The 19,205-nt window shown below is 49.1% G+C and overlaps 1 protein-coding gene across 3 annotated transcripts in view; it reads right to left on the bottom strand.

The window, feature by feature from the left end:
• Bdh1 (3-hydroxybutyrate dehydrogenase 1) overlaps nt 1-19,205 on the bottom strand; it is a 36,101-nt gene that overhangs the window by 6,979 nt on the left and 9,917 nt on the right. For all 3 annotated transcript variants that reach the window (XM_021184495.3, XM_021184492.3, XM_085832362.1), the window contains exons 2-5: nt 14,062-14,187; nt 5,884-5,956; nt 4,878-4,988; nt 2,776-2,917 (exon numbers count right to left, since the gene is read on the bottom strand). In XM_021184495.3, the coding sequence (XP_021040154.1) occupies nt 2,776-2,917; nt 4,878-4,988; nt 5,884-5,956; nt 14,062-14,144 (409 nt within the window). In that variant the 5' untranslated portion in view covers nt 14,145-14,187. The remainder of the gene's footprint in view (nt 1-2,775; nt 2,918-4,877; nt 4,989-5,883; nt 5,957-14,061; nt 14,188-19,205) is intronic.

Below are 19,205 nucleotides of genomic sequence, written 5' to 3'. Positions count from 1 at the left end.
GAGACTATTCCCTGACCCTATCCTCTGAGACCACCCCTCCTGCCCCTCCTCCCCACCTCTATCCAGTCACACACCGTGGACTCCAACCTCCACCCACTGCTCACCATATATTACTATGACTTCCAAGAGGCCGCCAACTAAGCCCCGCCCCATCTCCATTCTCTAGCTAGACATCACCCACTAATGCCCCATGGATATCAGCTTTCTCCTTGGTGTTGGTGGCACCCAGTATCCCCAGTGCCAACTTTACACTTTGTTCTACCCGCCGCCACCCCTAGCAGGCACACCCAGCATTGTCTCCTCAGCCTGGCTCCCCTGAATGCTGCCACCGTCTCCTCTTCTGCTTCGTGTTGGTGGAATTTTCCCTCGGCTCTGTTTGACTCAGGTGGGGCAGTATCACACGACCTAAAATGCAAGTGTGCATGCTCTAACTAAAAATAAAAGTTTTCTATCTGGCGCTGCTATCCAATAAGGATTAATTACGTGTGACCTGGGAAAGTATTCGGCAAGATAGGTCTGCTGAGCTGAGTTGCGGGGGATCGACCTAGTCGCTCTCCAGAATCTTTAGCCAGCTGCTCTTCTAAACAAACTCCAACCACACTCCTGCTGGCCTGGAAGGCAGCTGTTTTCCCAGAATGGCCTCAACCTTACCTCCATGTCCAGACAACTCCCATGTACCCGTGGGGTGCATGGATCCACAACTCCTCCTAAGGTCCCTTCCATCTGAGCTCCACGGTCCTAACTAACCCTGACCACAACTAACACGCTGAGCCCCCACAGTGCGTCTGCTCTGCTCTGTTAAAGGTATCACGTTCATTCCTCCAACTCCTTCACTTCTCCTGATCCACTGTGTCACCCAGTGCTGGAATGACAGCTACCAGGTCCTGGAGTGGCACTTATGGCTGTCACCTGACCCTCATAACTAACTCACACAGTAGATGCTAATCCAGGCCGTAGCTGAATGGGCTAGCTGAGGCTCAGAGTGGATAAGCCTATGCTCCTGTCACCAGTAACCAGGTGAGGACACGATTTGGACCCAGCTCTGAGGACAAGCCGTCAAGCTTAGCCCCATGGTGTTGTCAGTTTTCTTGGCTTTGGCAAAGAACCAGTTCTGTTTCCTCCTGAATTAACTTGGGTCCTGGTTGACCTCTCCTGTGCTATCAGAGAAGACCCCTCCAGGTCTCCCTGCCCCCCCCCCATTTCTACTCTGCATCTGTAGCCAGGCGAAAGGGTGACAATCTATGTGGCTGGTAATCCTCCCAGTGGGACCTAACCTGCTTTTTCTTGATGGGCCAGAAACATCAACTACCCTTGTCAATTATTTAACAGATGCTTAGTGGGTCCACAACACACAGGCTGCTCCTGGAGAACACGGGGCCCCAGCATGGCCTCTAGGAGGGCAGGTGGTGCCACTGAACTGCTGAGGGGACACCAGTGTCAGACCCCTAAGGAACAAACAGCCTCTTTGTAGCTAGCCCCATCGCAAAGACCCTTCCCAGAGAAGGTAGCAATTTTCAGCCTGGCAATTTTGGTTAGCCATACCACACAGGTGCCGGTCACCCAGCCCCTTCACTGGACCCCCACCCTGCAGCTGTGCAGCTGAGGCAAGCCCCCCCCCCTTTGCCTGACCTACCAAGAAGCTCCAAGATCAACAACACAGACTGGCTTTTCCACAGGGCCTGCTGTGCAGCCCAGCTTCATGCGTCTGGGTTCCACTTAAGTGGTCCCCACACAGGCAGAACTGGGAGGACACAGGTGTTCCTCAGGGAGCCTCTGCAACGTTTGACCTTTTGGCCACCAGCTCACCTTTCTGTGCCTTTAGCTTGGAGGCACTCTACCCAACTCATGTGGGTCTGTCTCCATCCTCCCTAGGTCCTAACTGCTTGTATCCCCTCTGGACATCCCCCTCCATCGGCCCCATCTTCTCACCCCTCCCTCATCTTGCTCTTAATGTTGAAGACACCGGCTATGGAAGCCAGGCACCTCTTGCCTCTTCTTCATCTCTACATCCAAATCAAGCCAGTCAGCTTTGCTCTCCCAGCACCACTAGCGAGCTCTGCCTACCGCCAGATTCAGGGCGTGCCACCCACATTCTCCTTTAACCCGCCTTTCCCCACTCCAGTGTGGGCTTCGGAAGGAGCTTCATGAATCCAACCAGGCCTCAGGGCAGACCCTTTATTCTCCAGCATCTTCCACAAAGCAGACAGTCTCCTGCCTCATTGGTTCCCACCACCAAATCAACCATTTGCCACACCCCAGCACTTCCTGTCATTGCTCGTCGCAGTCTGCCCTCCTTCCAACATGACCTTCCTAGCTCTCTGCCACCCTACCATCCCTGCTATACCCGGCACTGGACTCAGGCCCGTCCCCTGCCACTCAGTCTCTGACCATGCCATGCTCTGGGATGGTTGAAATCAATCCACTTACTGAACTGTAAGGTCCTCAGGGGCAGAGAGTGCCTCAGCTGTCCTTGTGGCCCCACCAGTGTCCAGTGCCTGGCCCAGAGTGGGCATTCAACGAGCATTAGATGAACTGGACTGAACCAGTATGTCCATCTGTCACTCCACAGATTTCAGACTTGCCTCTGGTCATATTTTACTGCCTTACTGCACAGGCATGCTTAACTTAATCCACTTCCTCTCACTGAGCAGGAGGAAGAGTTTAACAATAATGAAAGGAGCCTTTTGCCAGGTTGCCAGCAAATGAAGGGCAGCGTTGAGCAGGAGCCATAGAATAGGCTCACAGATGAAGCCCACAGTCTCCCGGTGCCCTTACCCTTCTCAGGATCTTTCAGGCTGGAGCGGATCGTCTCCACCGCCTTCTCCACCTCTTCACTGTTGCAGACATTGAGCTGGATGGTTCTCAGTCGGTCACTCTTCAAGCTGTCCAGTTCCTTGACCCCAGCATCACCTTTGTCCTGGGGGAGACAGGGCTGCAGTCACCTCTGTCTGTCCCTCCCTGGGGCAGGCTCTGGATTTAGGACCCAGCCCAGATAGGGACTGACTCCAGTCCCTTGCAAGGCTTGCACTGACGCACGCATGTGGTGTTCACAGACACATATTCAAAATAGCCATAAGCCAACCAGTTTTTAAATAAATATCCTGAATGAAAGTTTATTTTTACTTTTATGCAAGGTTGTAAAATGTAGTTTGGGGCTGGAAAGACAGCTAAGAAGTTAAACATGACTGCTCCTCCCGCAGAGGACTTGAGTTCAGTTCCTATCATCTACATCGTGGCTCATAACTATTTCTATAACCCCAGTTCCAGGGGATCTGACACCCTCTTCTGGCCTCTGGAGGCACCAGGCACACATGTGATATACATATATGCAGGCAAAACATTCATACACATAAAAAAAATTGAAACTAAATATTTTACCTAGTTTATCTAGGGTGCAAATGAGCAAAGTACTGCAGTATATTCATATGATCATTAATAATCTGCAGAAAAATGAGCTATGACACAATACTGCAATATAGAGAACCCTCAAAAACAGGCTGAGGCCAGATGTGGTAGGGCACGCCTTAATCCCAGCACTTGGAAGGCTGACAAATGGATTTCTGTGAGTTCCAGGCCAGCCAGAGCTCCAGAGACTCTGTCTAAAAACAAACATTGTGCTATGTGAAAGACAGAGTAAGAAGTCCTAGCATCCCTGAGTCTAGTGTGAGCAACGTCCAGAGAAGGCTAGTTTAGGGGGGTGGAAGTGGCTGCCCAGGGCTTGAGGTGTGTGTGTGTGTGTGTTGGGGGAGGGGGGAATAACTGAAAAGAACCAAAAGAGAAAACTGAGCCAAGGAAAGGTTCTCAAAGTTGTGGAAGTCTCTGACCTGGGGACAGTCCCCTAGTCACATGCAGTTTCATGCCCTAGTACTTTCTCCCTTCATGTACCCCAAATGCCACTAGATGTCCCAAGGCAGCTAGCTCTACACTTCTCCAGCTATGCGTGAGCTGTCCCTTCTGTCTGTCAGGTCATCTCTCCCAGTCTCCATCTATGACAGCATAATTTATTCCACAGCTCTGAACGAATGTCGCCCCCCTGTCAAGTCAAAGCCAGTATCTTCTCTGTACTCCCCCTGAGCGTCCTTGAATTTGCTTGCGAGTGATTTCCTTCCAATTCTTCGGCTGTGTCTATGCATGGTGTCCTCTTACCTCTGGGGGACAAAGAGCTTCCTGGGTGTGCTGGCTAGTTTTAAGTCAACTTGTCTCAAACTAGAATCATATGACAGGAGAGAATCCAAACTAAGAAAATGTCTCCTTTTAAAAGATCAAGTTGTAGGAAAGCTTACAGGGCATTTTCTTAGTGATTGATATGGGAAGGTCCACCTATCGGGAGTGATACCACCCCTGGGCTGGTGGCCCTGGGTTCTATAAAAAACAATCAGGCTGAGCAAGCCAGGAGGAGCAAGCAAGTAAGCAGCGCCCCTCCATGGCCTCTGCATCAGTATCTGCCTCCAGGCTCCTGCCCGGTTTCCAGCTTTCTACAGAGAACTGTGATATAGAAATGTAGGTAAAATAAATGCTTTGTTCCATAGCTTGCTTTTGGTCACAGTTTTTGTTGCAGCAATGGTAACCTTAAGACACTGGATCTTAGACCAGTCTTATTCCATAGCATCTAGCAAAATGCCAGGCCTATCAATATCATTTGACAAGTGAATAAATGGCAGAGGAATGGATGGATGGGCGTGGGGACTGGTGGAGGGCTGGCTGGGTGGCTGGGTAGGTGGGTGGGTGGGTGCATGCATGCACGAAGCAAACAGCTACTTAGAGCAAATGAGACTGAAGTGGAAAAAGTGTAGGCTGTTTTAACAACAGAAAGAGAGAGAGAGAGAGAGAGAGAGAGAGACTGCTTGAACAGGGTGAAGAAAACGGCTCAGTCTTACCTTCATCAAACAGCCAGCAAATACAAGGAAGCCTTTTGAGTGTAGATGCTTGGCCAATGAGAACCCAAATCCAGAGTCACAGCCTGTGATCAGGATAGCTTTGCCACTAGCCTGTTTTAGAGGGTTAGACTCACATTAGCAACCCAGGATCCTTCAGTAGGGTAGGCAGCCCCTCTCCCCCAGCCCTCTAGGCCAAGCCTCATCCTCCTAGCCGGCTCTCACAGTCTAGAGAACCACAAGCACCAAGGTACACTGAGACTCAGAATCAGGAGTCCAGGCTCCAACCTAGAGTCTGCTACCAACAAGACTGGTGGGAACTGACTCCTGCTCTCGGATCTACAGTCGCCACGATGCTTGCTGTCCTTGTCATCTTCATCAAAGCCAGGCTCGTGCAGCATACTTCCTGAGTGCAAGGTGCTCTGCTCATACCACCCCCACCCCAAACCATAACACACAGATCCGTGGTTCTCAACCTTCCTAACGCTGTGACCCTTTAATACAGCACCTCGGGTTGAGGTGATCCCCAACCATAAAACTATTTTATGAAGTTACTACTTCATAACTGTAATTTGTGACTGTTATGAATCATAATGTAAATATCTGTGTTTTCTGATGGTCTTAGGCGACCCCTGGGAAAGGGTCATTCAACCCTGCTCCTCAAAGGGGTCATGACCCACAGGTTGAGAACCACTGCTATAAGAGTGTGATTATTTCATGTCACCAGTGAGGAAACAAGAGATGCTTTTGAAACGCCCAGTGCAGTTAATGATAGGGCTGGAACCCAGATGGGGCTGAGAGACCCCAGAGCCTCACTCTAAACCCCTAGCTCTCAGCTTCCCAGCAGGCATCTTTCAAGCTCCCTGGCTAGGAGGGATAGATTGCGGCATTACTTCTCCCCTGTGCATGGGGAGAGGGTCTCCCCACGAATGGTGGGCCTCAAAGAAGGGTTAAAGAGAATGTGGTTCACAATGTCCTGACGGCTCCCAGGGAGCTGGCTGCCACTCACCGCATCTGCCTGACTGGCGTAGGTCCGACGGGTGTCAGGGCTGAAGGATGCTGGATAAAACAACAGTGTGTGTCTGTAAGAAAAGAGGAAACCATGAATGCAAGGCCCTCATCCCTCCCCAGACCCCACTCCTGGGCAGAAATACCTTGGAATGCCTTCAACCACCATCTAGGCTAAGGTAGCTCTGACTTTCTCCCCACCCTGGGGACTGCTCCTGCTGCATATAGACCTCTCCCTGCTTCCACCTCAAGCCGGGCAGGCCACCAGCCATTACAGCAGCCATCTCTGACATTCCTGAGAAGAAAGCCAACCCAAAGGCTACTTTTTTCTAGAGGCTGTGCCAAAACTTGACTGGCTCATGGTCTGCTCCAGAAATGTTCACTCTCTGCTTTCCAGGGTGCACAGATGGTCAGCGCTCCAGGGTAATCAAAGTGTGCATATGCTTTCAGAAAACAGCCTTCTGCAGGCTGCTGAGAGGGCTTAGTGAGTAAAGGTTATTGCTGTCAAGCCGGACAGCCTGAGATTCATCACCAGAACCCCAGGGATGCTAGGAGAGAGCACTGATTCCTGCAGGTTGTCCTCTGACCTCCACATGTATACACAGACACACAGACACACAGACACACAGACACACAGACACACACACACACACACACACACACAGACACAGACACACACACACACTAAAAGCAAAGCCTCCTGCAATTTCAGTGTTTTAACTCTCCCTAAGCTCAATGCTGCTTCCCGATAATTGTTTTTTTTTTTTTTTAAGATTTATTTATTTATTATATGTAAGTACACTGTAGCTGTCCTCAGATACTCCAGAAGAGGGCGCCAGATCTCGGTACGGATGGTTGTGAGCCACCATGTGGTTGCTGGGATTTGAACTCTGGACCTTCGGAAGAGCAGTCGGGTGCTCTTACCCACTGAGCCATCTCACCAGCCCCCCGATAATTGTTTTTAAGCATTGTATTTGGGGATAATTACAGATGTACACACTGTTAAGAAACAATGCATAGGGGCTGGAGAGATAGCTCAGTGGTTAAGAGCACTGATTGCTCTTTCAGAGGTCCTGAGTTCAATTCTCAGCAACTACATGGTGGTCCACAACCATCCCTAATGGGATCTGATGCCTTCTTCTGGTGTGTCTGAAGATGGTGATACTGTATCATTGCATACATAAAATAAGTAAATGAAGGAGGAGGAGGAAGAGGAGGAAGAGTAAGAGGAGGAGAAGGAGAAGGAGGAAGAAGAGGAAGAGGAGGAGGAGAAGAATAAGAGGAAGAAGAAGAAGAGGAGGAGGAGGAGGGGGGGCTGGTGAGATGGCTCAGCAGGTAAGAGCACCCGACTGCTCTTCCAAAGGTCCTTAGTTCAAATCCCAGCAACCACATGGTAGCTCACAACCATCCGTAACGAGATCTGACTCCCTCTTCGGGTGTGTCTGAAGACAGCTACAGTGTACTTACATATAATAAATAAATCTTTAAAGAAGAAGAAGAAGAAGAAGAAGAAGAAGAAGAAGAAGAAGAAGAAGAAGAAGAAGAAGAAGAAGAAGAAGAAGAAGAAGAAATAATGCATAGAGTAGAATGAAGGTAGGCTTGTAATCACAGCTACTTGGGAAGATGGATCAGGAGGACCACAAGTTCAAGGCCATCCTTGGCAACTTGGTGAGACCATACCTTATCATAAAACGTAAAAATGGGGCTGCAGATACAGTTCAGTGGTCACATGCTTTCCTATTGACGACAAAATCCTAGGTTCAATCCCCTAGAGAGAGGAATGGGAGAGAAAAGGAAGAGAGGGGAGGGAAGAGAAAAGGAAAGAAAAGCAAGTAAGCAGAGAGATGTTGGGTTCTACTTGCCCGATGTCCATTAATGGTAGCATTGCAGTGTGCAGCATCATAGTCAGGATACTGACAAAGATTCAGCAACAATGCAGAACTTCTTGCATCTTTCTCTTTACCCTTTTTAGAGCTACACACACACACACACACACACACACACACACACACACACACACCCTTTCATCTGTTCTCTACCACTACAACTACCACTTCAACAATGTAAAGCCAGACATGGCAGCTTAATCTGTAATCCCAGTACTCAGGGGGCTGATGCAAGAAGACAACTGGAAGTTCTAAGCTAGCCTGGGCCACAAAGTAAAATTCTGTCTCAAAAACCACAAAACAGCAGGGACAAAGTAAATGCTATAAAATGGATCATACAGTGCGTAGCCGGCTGATCTGGCTTTCTACACTCAGCTTGGCTCTCTGGAAACCCATCCAGACCGTTGGATACAAGCTTTCCTTTTTTGTGTCTAAGTCACCCTCTCTAACTTGGGCCATTGTATAACTGTTTACTTGCTGAAGGTCATCTGGGTTGTTTCCAGTTTGGATTTATTATGAATAAAGCCGCTGTGAAGATTCCTGGGCAGGATCTTGTATAAACATATTTCTCTTGGATAAACTCCCAGGGATGCAACCATTGGGTCATATGGTAGGTGCAGACTTTGTTTCTAAAGAAACTGGGGAGCTGTTTGCAGCTCTAGAGTAACAGAAGCATGCTACATTCCCAGCAGAGGACCCAGCGTCGCCACACACTTGCCAGAATTTGATGGCATCGCTACTTTTAGTAGTGTGAGGGAGTCAGATCCTCTGGAACTGGAGTTACGGTTGTGAGCTGCCATGTGGGTGCTGGGAATTGAACCCTGGTCCTTTGGAAGAACAGCCAATGTTCTTAACCACTGAGCCAATTCTCCAGCCCCCTACTCTTAAAATTTTTATTTATTTGTTATTACAGATTTTTCAGATAGAGTCTCATGTAGGCCCGGGTAGCATGAACTTTTTATAGAGAGCAAACTGACTCAAACTGCCCAGCAGCCTCCTGTCTCAGCATCCCAAGCCATGTGATTACAGGCGTATGGTTTCATGTCTGGCCACTGCTTTTTTATTTTAGCCATGTTGAAAATCATGCATGACTATCTCGTCATGGTTTGACTTTTCAATTCTCTAGTAGCTAATGATGCTTACCTACCACCTGTCTCAGGTCAGATGGCTGATAAACCCCACAGTGGGGGTGAATGATTAAGCAACACAGTGGTTTAGGAAGGGGGAAAGCTAACATTTCTGCAAGCTGGGAGCTCAATTTCAAGGTGGTGATGGGGGCGGGGGCCTACTTCCTGGGCTGACAATTTTTGCTGTGACTTTACTTAGCAGGAGGGAATGGTGGGGGTGTCTTAGACCTCTGTCACAAAGCCCCTAACCCACTGATGAAGGTGGCTTCATGACCTACCACCTCCTAAGACCTTCTCACACCTGGCTGCTTTGAACTGTCAACTTGGCAGAATTTGGAGGCGGCTCCATCTGTGAGGACACTTCCAGAAAGGATTCGCTTAGGGTAGGAGAGCTACCTCCACTGGCTGCAATATCTAAGGGAGGTCTCATATGCAAAGAAGCCTGAGGAAAAAGCTGCTCGCCTACTCATGATTCTTCCTGAGCTGTGCACACTACGGCTATCCGACTCCAGCTCCCTCTGCCTTCCAGTGATGATCCCAGGATTTTCCAGCCCCATGACCCAACCCCCACCAGTACTGGTTTGAAACTTCGGAGCAGTTGCTGGGGCCTCTGGCTCTCTGGTGTGTACACAGGCATTGTCCAGACTGGCCAGCCTCTACTGTGTAAGCCAATCTAATGCATTCCTTTAAAAGTCCTCCTTCCCTATTCCTCTAGAGAACCACAATCCACCAGCGCCGAGGGGAGCAGGATTTCGGCATATGCCTTTGGAGGTCACACAAGCGTTCAGACCACAGCCTGGGGCATACACATCCCGAGTTTGTCCTGAATTTTGAACATATTTTAGATGCTTTAGGAGGTTTTCCAACCCATGAAGCCTAAAATCGTTTCTGCTCATCTATAACACCCCCCCTATGTTTTTTCCAACATAATGTTTTTATTGATTCTTTGGGAATTTCACATCGTGCACCCTGACCACACTCACTTCCCAATCCTTCCATGTCTGCCCCCACCCTTGTGACCTGCCCCCCAAAATAAAATTAAAATTAAAACTAAAATTAAAAAGCAAAGCAAAATAAACAGACCTAAGTCTGGTTTATGTTATCTATATACTCAGTGGAGCTTGACTAAACTCTTGAGTGTCCTGTCCAGACTGTGGTGGCACTGGGCTCTACACTATCACCTAACTGTCAGTGACAGAGTTTTATGTTTCCTGAGAACTCACAGCCCCAAACCCTCTGCACCCAACCCAGAGAGGCAGAGCGCTGCAGAGGGCTGATTCTGCCCGTCCCTGTCCAGCACGGGACAGCTCCAGCAGGCAAGAGTGTCCTGCTGGGCTCTGCCTGGCTGTCTGTCCTCTCTCACCACTGCCAGACATGCCTCCTCTGCTCCGATTTCAATGTTCTCAGTCTTGCTAGGCTTCCCACACCCGTGCGAGATCCTGGGCCTGGGGCTGCTTCTCGGTGTGGAGGAGCCCTTGCTCATGACCATTTAAAGCAGACTCCCCATGGGGAGGCAGATGGAAGCACAGCTATTGTGGCAGACGCCACTGCTGATTTGAACACTTGCATCCAGAAACCCTAGGCCACATAGGAAAGGCTTCCAGGATGACGGAGGTGTCCATTCTAGCCTTTGCCCTTTCGTACACCAGGCTTCTATCTGTGTTATTGACCCCCCCCCCCCGCCATGAGTGTCGGTCGGTATCCAGTAACTGAACTGGTTCCCACCAAAGGAGCCACAAGTGAAGTGGGCTCAGTCTAGTTAAGATTGGGTTAGAAGACTGACCCAAGTGCAGCTTGGGAGCAGCATAGTCTCGCAATGGCCTCTAGGGGAAAAAAATTCAGTAAGAATCTCCAGTGTCACCCAGCTGCCGAGAAGGGGTGTTCAAAGCCAGGGTGGGCAGCTGAAAACACCAGCACCCCCTTCTATCAGCTGGCCCAGAGCTTTAGGCTGTTCTGCCTCCAACCTGCCTGGGCAGATCACTAATGCAGGGTATAGGTGGAGTGTCCTGGGTGGGAACACATCAGTACACCATCTTCCAGAGGCACCAGTGTCTTCTGGCACAGCCAGATTCTCCTAAACCCCAAGGTCACTCAGGAGGAGCCAGGTAGATGGAACAAAGGTGCCGAGGAGATGGGTACTGGATGGCATGGCCTCCAAAGAGAGAAGTGACTGTGACTACAGAGATAGACGCAGGAACAAAGGGTGCCATTTACAGGAGAATCATTTCCACTCACTATAAAGAAAGACTGTATAGAGAGCTGTCCAAAGACACAAGACACATTTCCATCAATGGACACATTCACATGCATCAAGCCTTGGCTGGAAGATGCTGGTCAAGGTTGCTAGAGCAGCAAGGTTCACCCTCAGGGATGACAGGAGCATGAAGCTCTGGGCAATGGAGACTTTAGCAAACCGATCAGGCCAAAGATTTTCCCTACAGATCTTAGCACAGGTTACCCCTTGTACCAGCCTCTCTTCACACCTGCTGTCCCTCTCAGTCTTTACTGATTACATGTCCCCACTACCCTAGGGACATTTAATTCATTTTGGCTCAGCTGATACCCCCCCAACACACACACACACACACACACACACACACACACACTGTGCCTCCTGCACTAACCAGGTAGCTCTCCATCTAGCCACACAGTGTTCCTATAGCAGATTTCTTTCCCTCAAATGAGCCAGAAATCAACTAATGCCCCACTTCCCTTTAAGGACAAATCTTTGGTAGAAGTATTTTAATTTCAATTTTTTTTTATTTTTTGGTTTTTGGAGACAGGGTTTCTCTGTGTAGCCCTGGCTATCCTGGAACTCACTCTGTAGTCCCAGCTGTCTCAGTTTCCAAGGAGCTGGGATTAAAGGCGTGTGCCTATACTGCCCAGCTGTGGTTATTTTCCTTGTAAGAACATCTCAGAAATCTTTAAAAGCCACTTTGGAGACAGAATTTTCTGGTTTTCTATGAGTATGAATGCCTGCACATATGTATGTGCACCATTTGTGTGTGCAGTGCCTGCATAGGCCAGTAGAGGACATCAGATCCCCTCCAACTGGAGGCAGACCCCTGGAAGCATCTGGGTTCTCTGGGAGAGAAGCCAGTTCTCTTAATCACTGAGCCATTTCTCTAGGTCCAGGTCTTCCTGTTTTTATGAATCACTTGCTTTAAGAAATAAAGGTGGGTAGTTTCACTATATCCCTTAGCAAGGCACCAGTACAGCTTGGACACTCTGCTGGCCAGTGAGCTCTATAGATTCCAGAGTGAGAGAGGATAAGAGGGAAGAGTCACAGGACAGAAAGTGCGGGGTCCCTGGTGCCTGAGGGATGGGGTGTTCTGCCCTGCTGGGAACTGGACATCTAAAGACAAGGAGGTCGAGAAGCCTGCGGTACAAGTCATTTTCCCTGGCAGCAGGCAAGGTCTGCAGAGGGCGCACAGCTCTTCCTGAATGCACAGTGCTTACACTGAAGATGAAGGGGAATTCTCCCTGATCAAGGGTTGTACTTATGTGCAACGAAGCAGAAACCATGCCGAGTCCTATCAGCAAGCTGGACAAAGGCAGCGTGATGTAAGAAGAGCAATTTGTGCCCATGCCGCCTGTAGCGTGGTTCCCGCCAAATTCCCAGGCAACCTTCCCAGTTAAGCCTCTGGACATGGAACTCCTGATGTTGTAACTTTCAAGGATTTGAACAAATAAAAAATAAGTATGGATGGATTAAAAAGAAAAAGGCAGAAAGTCACTGCTTTCCAAAACCCTCCAGCATCCAGGAACCTTGTCTCCTGCATGCAATGGACAGTGCTCCACATGGAGGTGCAGTTTAAATCCCTCACGTGGCAAGGGTGGAGAACTGGAGTGTGATTTCCAGCCGGGCCTTTTGCTCTGGAGCCCATACAAATGGGTTTTAGCAAATGCTGAGGGAGTTTACAGTGTATGTTCTAAAGACATATATTAGCATAGAAAACATCCATTTTCTTGCTACAGGGATTTAGCATATAACTAGATGTTCTGTTTTGTGTCCCTCAAATATAACCAGAAGTATATCTTAGTCTGTAGCAGCAGAACCCACAGAACCCCTCCCCGTACCCGCCCCCCGGGATAGGCAAGATCTACTGACTGTGGTTATACACACACCTAGACCCAACACTTACAGACTAAAGTAGGAGGACCCTTGAACCAAGGAGTTGGAAACCGGCCTGAGCAACATTGTAAAATGGTGTCTCCAAAATACCAAAGGACTGCATGTTTAGTCTGAACTTAATTGATAATCCTTCTAAGTCATAGCAGTTAGGGATGTCAGGGCATTTACTTAAGAGTGTGATTGGAAAAAGACCAAGGAAATGAGCAGCACAGACACTGGTGACAAGAAGGGCACACCTCGATCCTGCAAACTCCTTGCCTACGTGCTAATCTGTATGTAACCACAATGGCACACACACAGACCCCACACCAGGAGAGACTCTTCAGAATAGCTGACCAGCAGTCCCCCAGGGTCAGGACTGTGACCGAAGGTGATAAAGGAGTTGTTGCTGATGGGAAGAGACTAAGGGTGCCATGGGGGTGGCTGGGGCTACACTGTGTGCTGTGTGACAAACAGGCCCACGGGGCCTTTGGTGGAGGCTGGGTGAGGTCTGCAGCCTGGTTATCAGCATCAAATACGTGGCGATGTCTTTATGTGATTTACAATGGGATTTGATACGGTCGTTGAGTGAGGAGGACCTATCTGTTGTTTTTGCAATTTTTATACGATTCTAAGAGGATTTCAGAGCCAGGCGGTGGTGGCGCACTCCTTTAATCACAGCATTTGGGAGGCAGAGGCAGGCAGATCTCTGAGTTTGAGGCCAGCCTTGTCTACAGAGTGATTTCTAGGACAGTCAGGGCTACACAGAGAAACCCAGTCTCGAAAAAACAAAAACAAAACCAATTTTTTTTTCAGATAAATGGGAAAAGGGTTCATTTTCTCAGTCACTAGTAACCATGTGTACACTAGGAAAGTGCTCTATCCCTGAGATACAGCCCCAGAGTGGACAAAGGGGTTTAGAAAATCCTTAGGAAGCTATTCCTATTTGCCCCGTGAGCCCCGGGAAGGCCTGTCCCCTGAGCACTGGGGTCTGGCAAGTTGTGAGGATGTTAGGGTGCTCTTCAAGGCCAACCCTCCCTTTGGTTGCCTACCTTGTCCCATTTTCTCTGTCACAGACACTTCGGGCCTTTCCTGGGAGCTGTGACAGGGGTCTGGAGAGACGGGCAGCTAGCATCGTGGCACCAAGTTGTAAGATAGTCTGCTTCCTTCTGGTGGCTCTGAAACACAAAACGCACGCTCAGCGCCTTCCACTTGGGAGTTTTAGTCAGGAACGGCCATTTTCTTCTTCAAATTATTCAAGTTAACAGACTAGGCCCAGCTCGAGGTACACCCTCATGGGATGGAAAATCGGGACACAAGGTGTACCAACAGCTCTCAGGGCAACCATGAATGTCACACCCAAGTGTGACAGGCAACATCGAATTAGGCCAGTGATCCTCAAACCCAGCAACCGTGGGCTGACTTGGGGACATAACCAGGGGGAAAGGCCTGCCTAGCTTTGCAACATCATCTGTAAAGCTCAAGAATTGTACGGCTGAGTTTTCAAAGTCACAAAACCATAATGCTTTCAGGAAGTTTATAATTTCGTGTTGGCCCACATTTGTCCTTGGCTGTATGTGACCTACAGGCCACAGGTTTGACACACCCGGTGGGGAGTCCTTTGAGAACATCACATAATCATTTTACAAGCTCTTAACCACTGAGCTGAGGTGGGCGGGGCCAGGGTTTCTAGCTCTGTGACTGCTGTTCCTGCATCCAGGTTCCTGATATCCATCACAACATCCATCTGAGGTGACCAGGACACCGACCTTCACTCACAGCATAACCCCATCCTCTGCTGATTGCTCTTGCAGCCCCATACCAAACACCACTGGCTCAGTACACCACTCCCTCTCACCCCTCAACTTAAGGCTACGAGATTGAGTTAGTCCGAAACCCCTAGACTCTAGCGCCTAAAACAAAGAGTCTGGAACTACAGATGAAGGCAGAGACTCTTCACATTATGACATTTAAAACATTAAACACACACACACACACACACACACACACACACACTCCCCAGGTAGGGTAGTCCTTGCAATCCTACCACGTGGGTGGCTGAGGCAGAAGAATTGCAAGTTGGAAGTCAGCCTAGACTACTATACAGCAAGTTCCTCAGCAGCCTGGACTATAAGACTGCAAAAAACAACAACTCCCCAAAGCAAAACAATAACAAAACCTGCACACAGTGAGAAAACAAAGACCACACATCCAACCACTCATCCTTCCTCAACTAAGGTTAAACTGAAGTACTTCATACATCACTCAGTGCCACCTAAGGTTCCACTCTGCCCCAGGGCGAGTAATGTCACAGCCACAAGTCAAACCCAGACAAGACTGGTAATGAGATGGCTGACTAATCAGCCAGACCCCTGCTCGCCACAGGAGGGAGCACCAGGATTTACCTCCTGTAACCTTCTGAAAACGAAGAGGTCTCCTCGCTTGTGTTATGTGTCCATTAGTGACGCTGGTCAGCTTGTATGCTGGCAACTCCCTTGTTAACAGTGACACCTTCTGGCTGAAGGCCTAGGAGGGGAGGCTGGGAGGTGGTGACCCACATGACTGGAGCCCAGGGCATTGGTCTCTTGTTGACCCCTCCTTTGTATAACTGGCTTTGATTTGTCACACCCATCTTAATGATAAGATCCCAGCGGGATCTTATCCTACATCTATGAGTGCTGGAATCAAAGCATGCGCCACCACACCTGGTACACAGACTTCTAAAGCCACCAGGGTGCTTTAGAGCCTAGGTGCTCCATCCGGATGACATTATCAAATCTGGATCACCTCCCAAAGTTCCCTCCTCTGCAGGTGAAAAAATAGTTCCCTTAGGATCTGAGGAGGTGGCTCAGTAGTTAAAACTACCAGCTGCTCTTTCAGAGGACCCAGGTTTGATTCCCAGCACTCACTGGGCAGTCACAACCGTCTTGAACTCCAGTTCCAAAGAATCCAACACCCTCTCCTAACCTCTTCAGGCACCACGCATGGGTGTGGTGCAAAGACATGCACAAAGGCAAAACATAAAGTAAAAAGTTAAATAAAAATTTACTAATTTCCATAGTGAGAGAGGACAGTCAGTTAAACCTACCCCTTTCAAACTTCAAACCAGGATTTAAGGCTCAAACCATACCTAGCTCATGGCAGCCTGAGACTAGTCAACAAGCTAGCACGGACAGTGCTCACCAAAGGAGGCAGGCAGTGGTGTTTAGCTGTTGAATTTCCCGAGAGGCAGACAGGACCCCTTAGACTTGTATTCTTTCTTTCTCTTCTTGAACTTGGCCTCTTTTGTACTCTTGGTCCTGTGAGCCACTTCCATTCCATACCTCCTCTTGTGTTTGTTTTGTTTTTCAAGACAAGGTTTCTCTGTCTATAATCCTGGCTGTCCTGGAACTCTCTTTGTAGACCAGGCTGGCCTCGAACTCACAGAGAGATCTGCCTCCTGAGTGCTGGGATTAAAGGCATGTGCCACCACCACCCTGCTCTCTGCATCACTTTCTTCACTGCCCAATTTGCTCACTTTCCAGCAGTGTCTGATGCATGCCTGATGAGGCAGCTCTCTCCAGCCTCAAAACCTCTGCCTTCCTTCCCTTCCTCTCCCCCTCCCCCTCTTTTCCTCCCCCTCCCTCTCCCCCTCCCTCTCCCTCACTAGATGGCTGGTGCTGATGCTGGGAAGGGTCTTCTGTCCCTTCAGTCTTTGGAGTGCTATCCATTGCCAGTTGTGGTTTGAATGCAGTTGTTCCCTAGAAAACTCCATGTTGAATGTAGGGGAGAGGGGGCTAGAGATGGAATCTAGGGCTCCAAACATTTAAGCAAACGTTCTTCTACTGAGCTTTTCCCCAAGCCAATCAGACTAAGATCCAACTGTCATTGTAGCAGTGTTGGGTCATGGGGTAATTAGGCAGGAGGATCTTGAATTCAAAATCACCTTCAGCTACAGAGAAAATTCAAGGCTAGCTTGAGCTCCATGAGATTACAGAAGCAAATACGACCCAAACTGAAACAAACAAACAAACAGGCAATCAGGAGCCAGGCAGCACCTATAATCTCAACACTTGGGAGGCTGGGGAAGAAGGAACACATATTGGAGACCACCCAGCCTGGGCTATAAAAGAAGCTCTCCCTGTCTTTAAACAACAAAAAAGTGATTAGTAATTAGGAGGAATTAGTGCCTGTCCCCAGGGAGACGTCACTCCCATGGGGCTGCATGAATTACTGTCAGAAAAGGTCTTTATGAAGCAATCCATCTGCTGCATTCACCACATTCATACAAGCGCCCACTTCCTGCTGTGCTACGAACAGCCTGGGGCCCTGAACAGCCTGGGGCCCTGAACAGCCTTCAGCCCTGAACAGCCTGGGGCTCTCATGAGAAGCTGTGCTTTGGACTCCCAGGGCTTCAGAACCATGATTCAAATTAAACCTCTTTTCTTTCAAAGTTATCAGTTTCGGGTGTTCTGTTATAGCAACAGAACCATCCAAAAGTCACTCCCCCTTTTAAGGTGCTCCCAAGCAACACACAGCACAAACTCTGTAGGTCCACGCCCCTTAATCCTCACACTGCCCTTAGTTTACTTAACCTTCTTCAACTGAGACAAAACCTTGTGAGACCAGAGGCCTGGCCCATCTTTTTGGCCACTCTGAGTAACCGTCAATGTCCAGAACAACCCGAGGAGGCACGGGCAAGCCTCTGCTGATCACCTTGAGGGTAGGAAGGCACCATGTGACCCATACTGATGTTCCCACGGCAGGGCCCTGCAGGGAGAGCAGAGCCTGACTTGGCCTCTGTGGAAGACCCAGGCCAGAGCTGGCCTCATTCTTTCTAGGATGCCATTTCTGAGTAGCCAGCTGAACACGCATAACTCCACCTCCTCCCGCCACAGCCGAAGCCCGGTCACTCTGCTGCCGGCTGATTTCAAATGCAGTCTGTAATTAAAGACCTTCCCCAGCTCTTGGCTCACTGCCCGTGGAAGAAAAGGCTTCAGTATAATCTCCAAATAGAGGGTTGCTTTCAACTTAGTTTTCCTCAGAGTCAGCAAAATGTAAAGTGCTATAGACAAAATAGCTTAAAGTGCCTAAAAACACAGGCCTTTGAATCATGCCTACTTACAAGATGGTCTCTCACACCCAGGGCGGTAGACCTTTACATCTGAAGGCAGGGCGTCATTCTGAGCTATACCCCCAGCCTGGACTTGGTTTCTGGAACACACCTGAGGACTTTCCCAGTTGCTCTTGCTATCTTAAAGCCTCAGGCTGGATTTTAATCTCCATAGAACAGGAAGTTCTTGGATCTGCTTTCAGGTTTGGGGAAAGAAATGGTTACAGGAAGTAGGTGGGTGCTGGAAAAAGGAAGTGCTCCAGAGGGCTGAGGGTGCCTTTAACCTTGAAACTCAGGTCCCAGAGTGAAAAGGGCACAAGGGTCTGACTCAGAGAGGCCAGAAGCATAGGATGTTGTCACAATATAAAGATGCTAAGAAAACTTGGACCTCCTCTCAAGAGACCCGCTCCAAGATCCATGTGGGAAACCCAAGATGAACCCCTTTTATCCTCCCAGGTCAGTCTCGATTGGTGGTGACTTGTGCCACGTCCACTAGGAGTGGACAGCTAAGCAAGACCCGGTTCTGACCCATATGCATAGCATGTATCCTTGTCGGCTACTGGGTTAGTCCTCTTGTGCTGTAAAGTGAGAACCTGGAAGAGGCCACAGCTGCCTGCCTTCCAGTGTGTCAGAAGTTAGGTCTCCCCTAATCCCCTTCGGGTAAGCTATTCCCAGAAGATGAAGGACATCTGTGGTGTCAGGAGTATCGGAGTGGGAATTTGGGTATGACGACTAAATGGGCCGTTCCGCTGCAACGTGGGAGAGAACCCTGCCCCACCGAGGAGGTAAGCTGCACCCTCTGCAGGTATCCCACGTTGAAGTACCCAGGTCAGAAACCAAAGTCCCAACCTGGCAGCTCACAGCTAATTTTGGTCACCTTACATTTCCAATAATTACTTGCTTCAGTCCAGTGGTCTGTTGTGGTTTGCTTCATTTTGTTTGGGGGTGTCAGAGACTGAAGCCAGGGCTCTGGACATTTTTCTCCTCACCATTTGGTGGCTTTGTTTGGCCTGGCCACAGGTAATGAGAGTTTCCCAGAAGTGCCTCAGAAGAACCAGGCAACATGTTCTAAAACAACTTTGTCCAAAGAGATGGCTGCCAGCC

The sequence above is a fragment of the Mus caroli genome, unplaced genomic scaffold, assembly GCF_978045245.1.
Source record: "Mus caroli unplaced genomic scaffold, Mus_caroli_1 scaffold_17, whole genome shotgun sequence".
Taxonomy (NCBI): Eukaryota; Metazoa; Chordata; class Mammalia; order Rodentia; family Muridae; genus Mus; species Mus caroli.
Note: the sequence above shows the minus strand (reverse complement) of the source record. Positions and strands in the feature narration are given on the sequence as shown.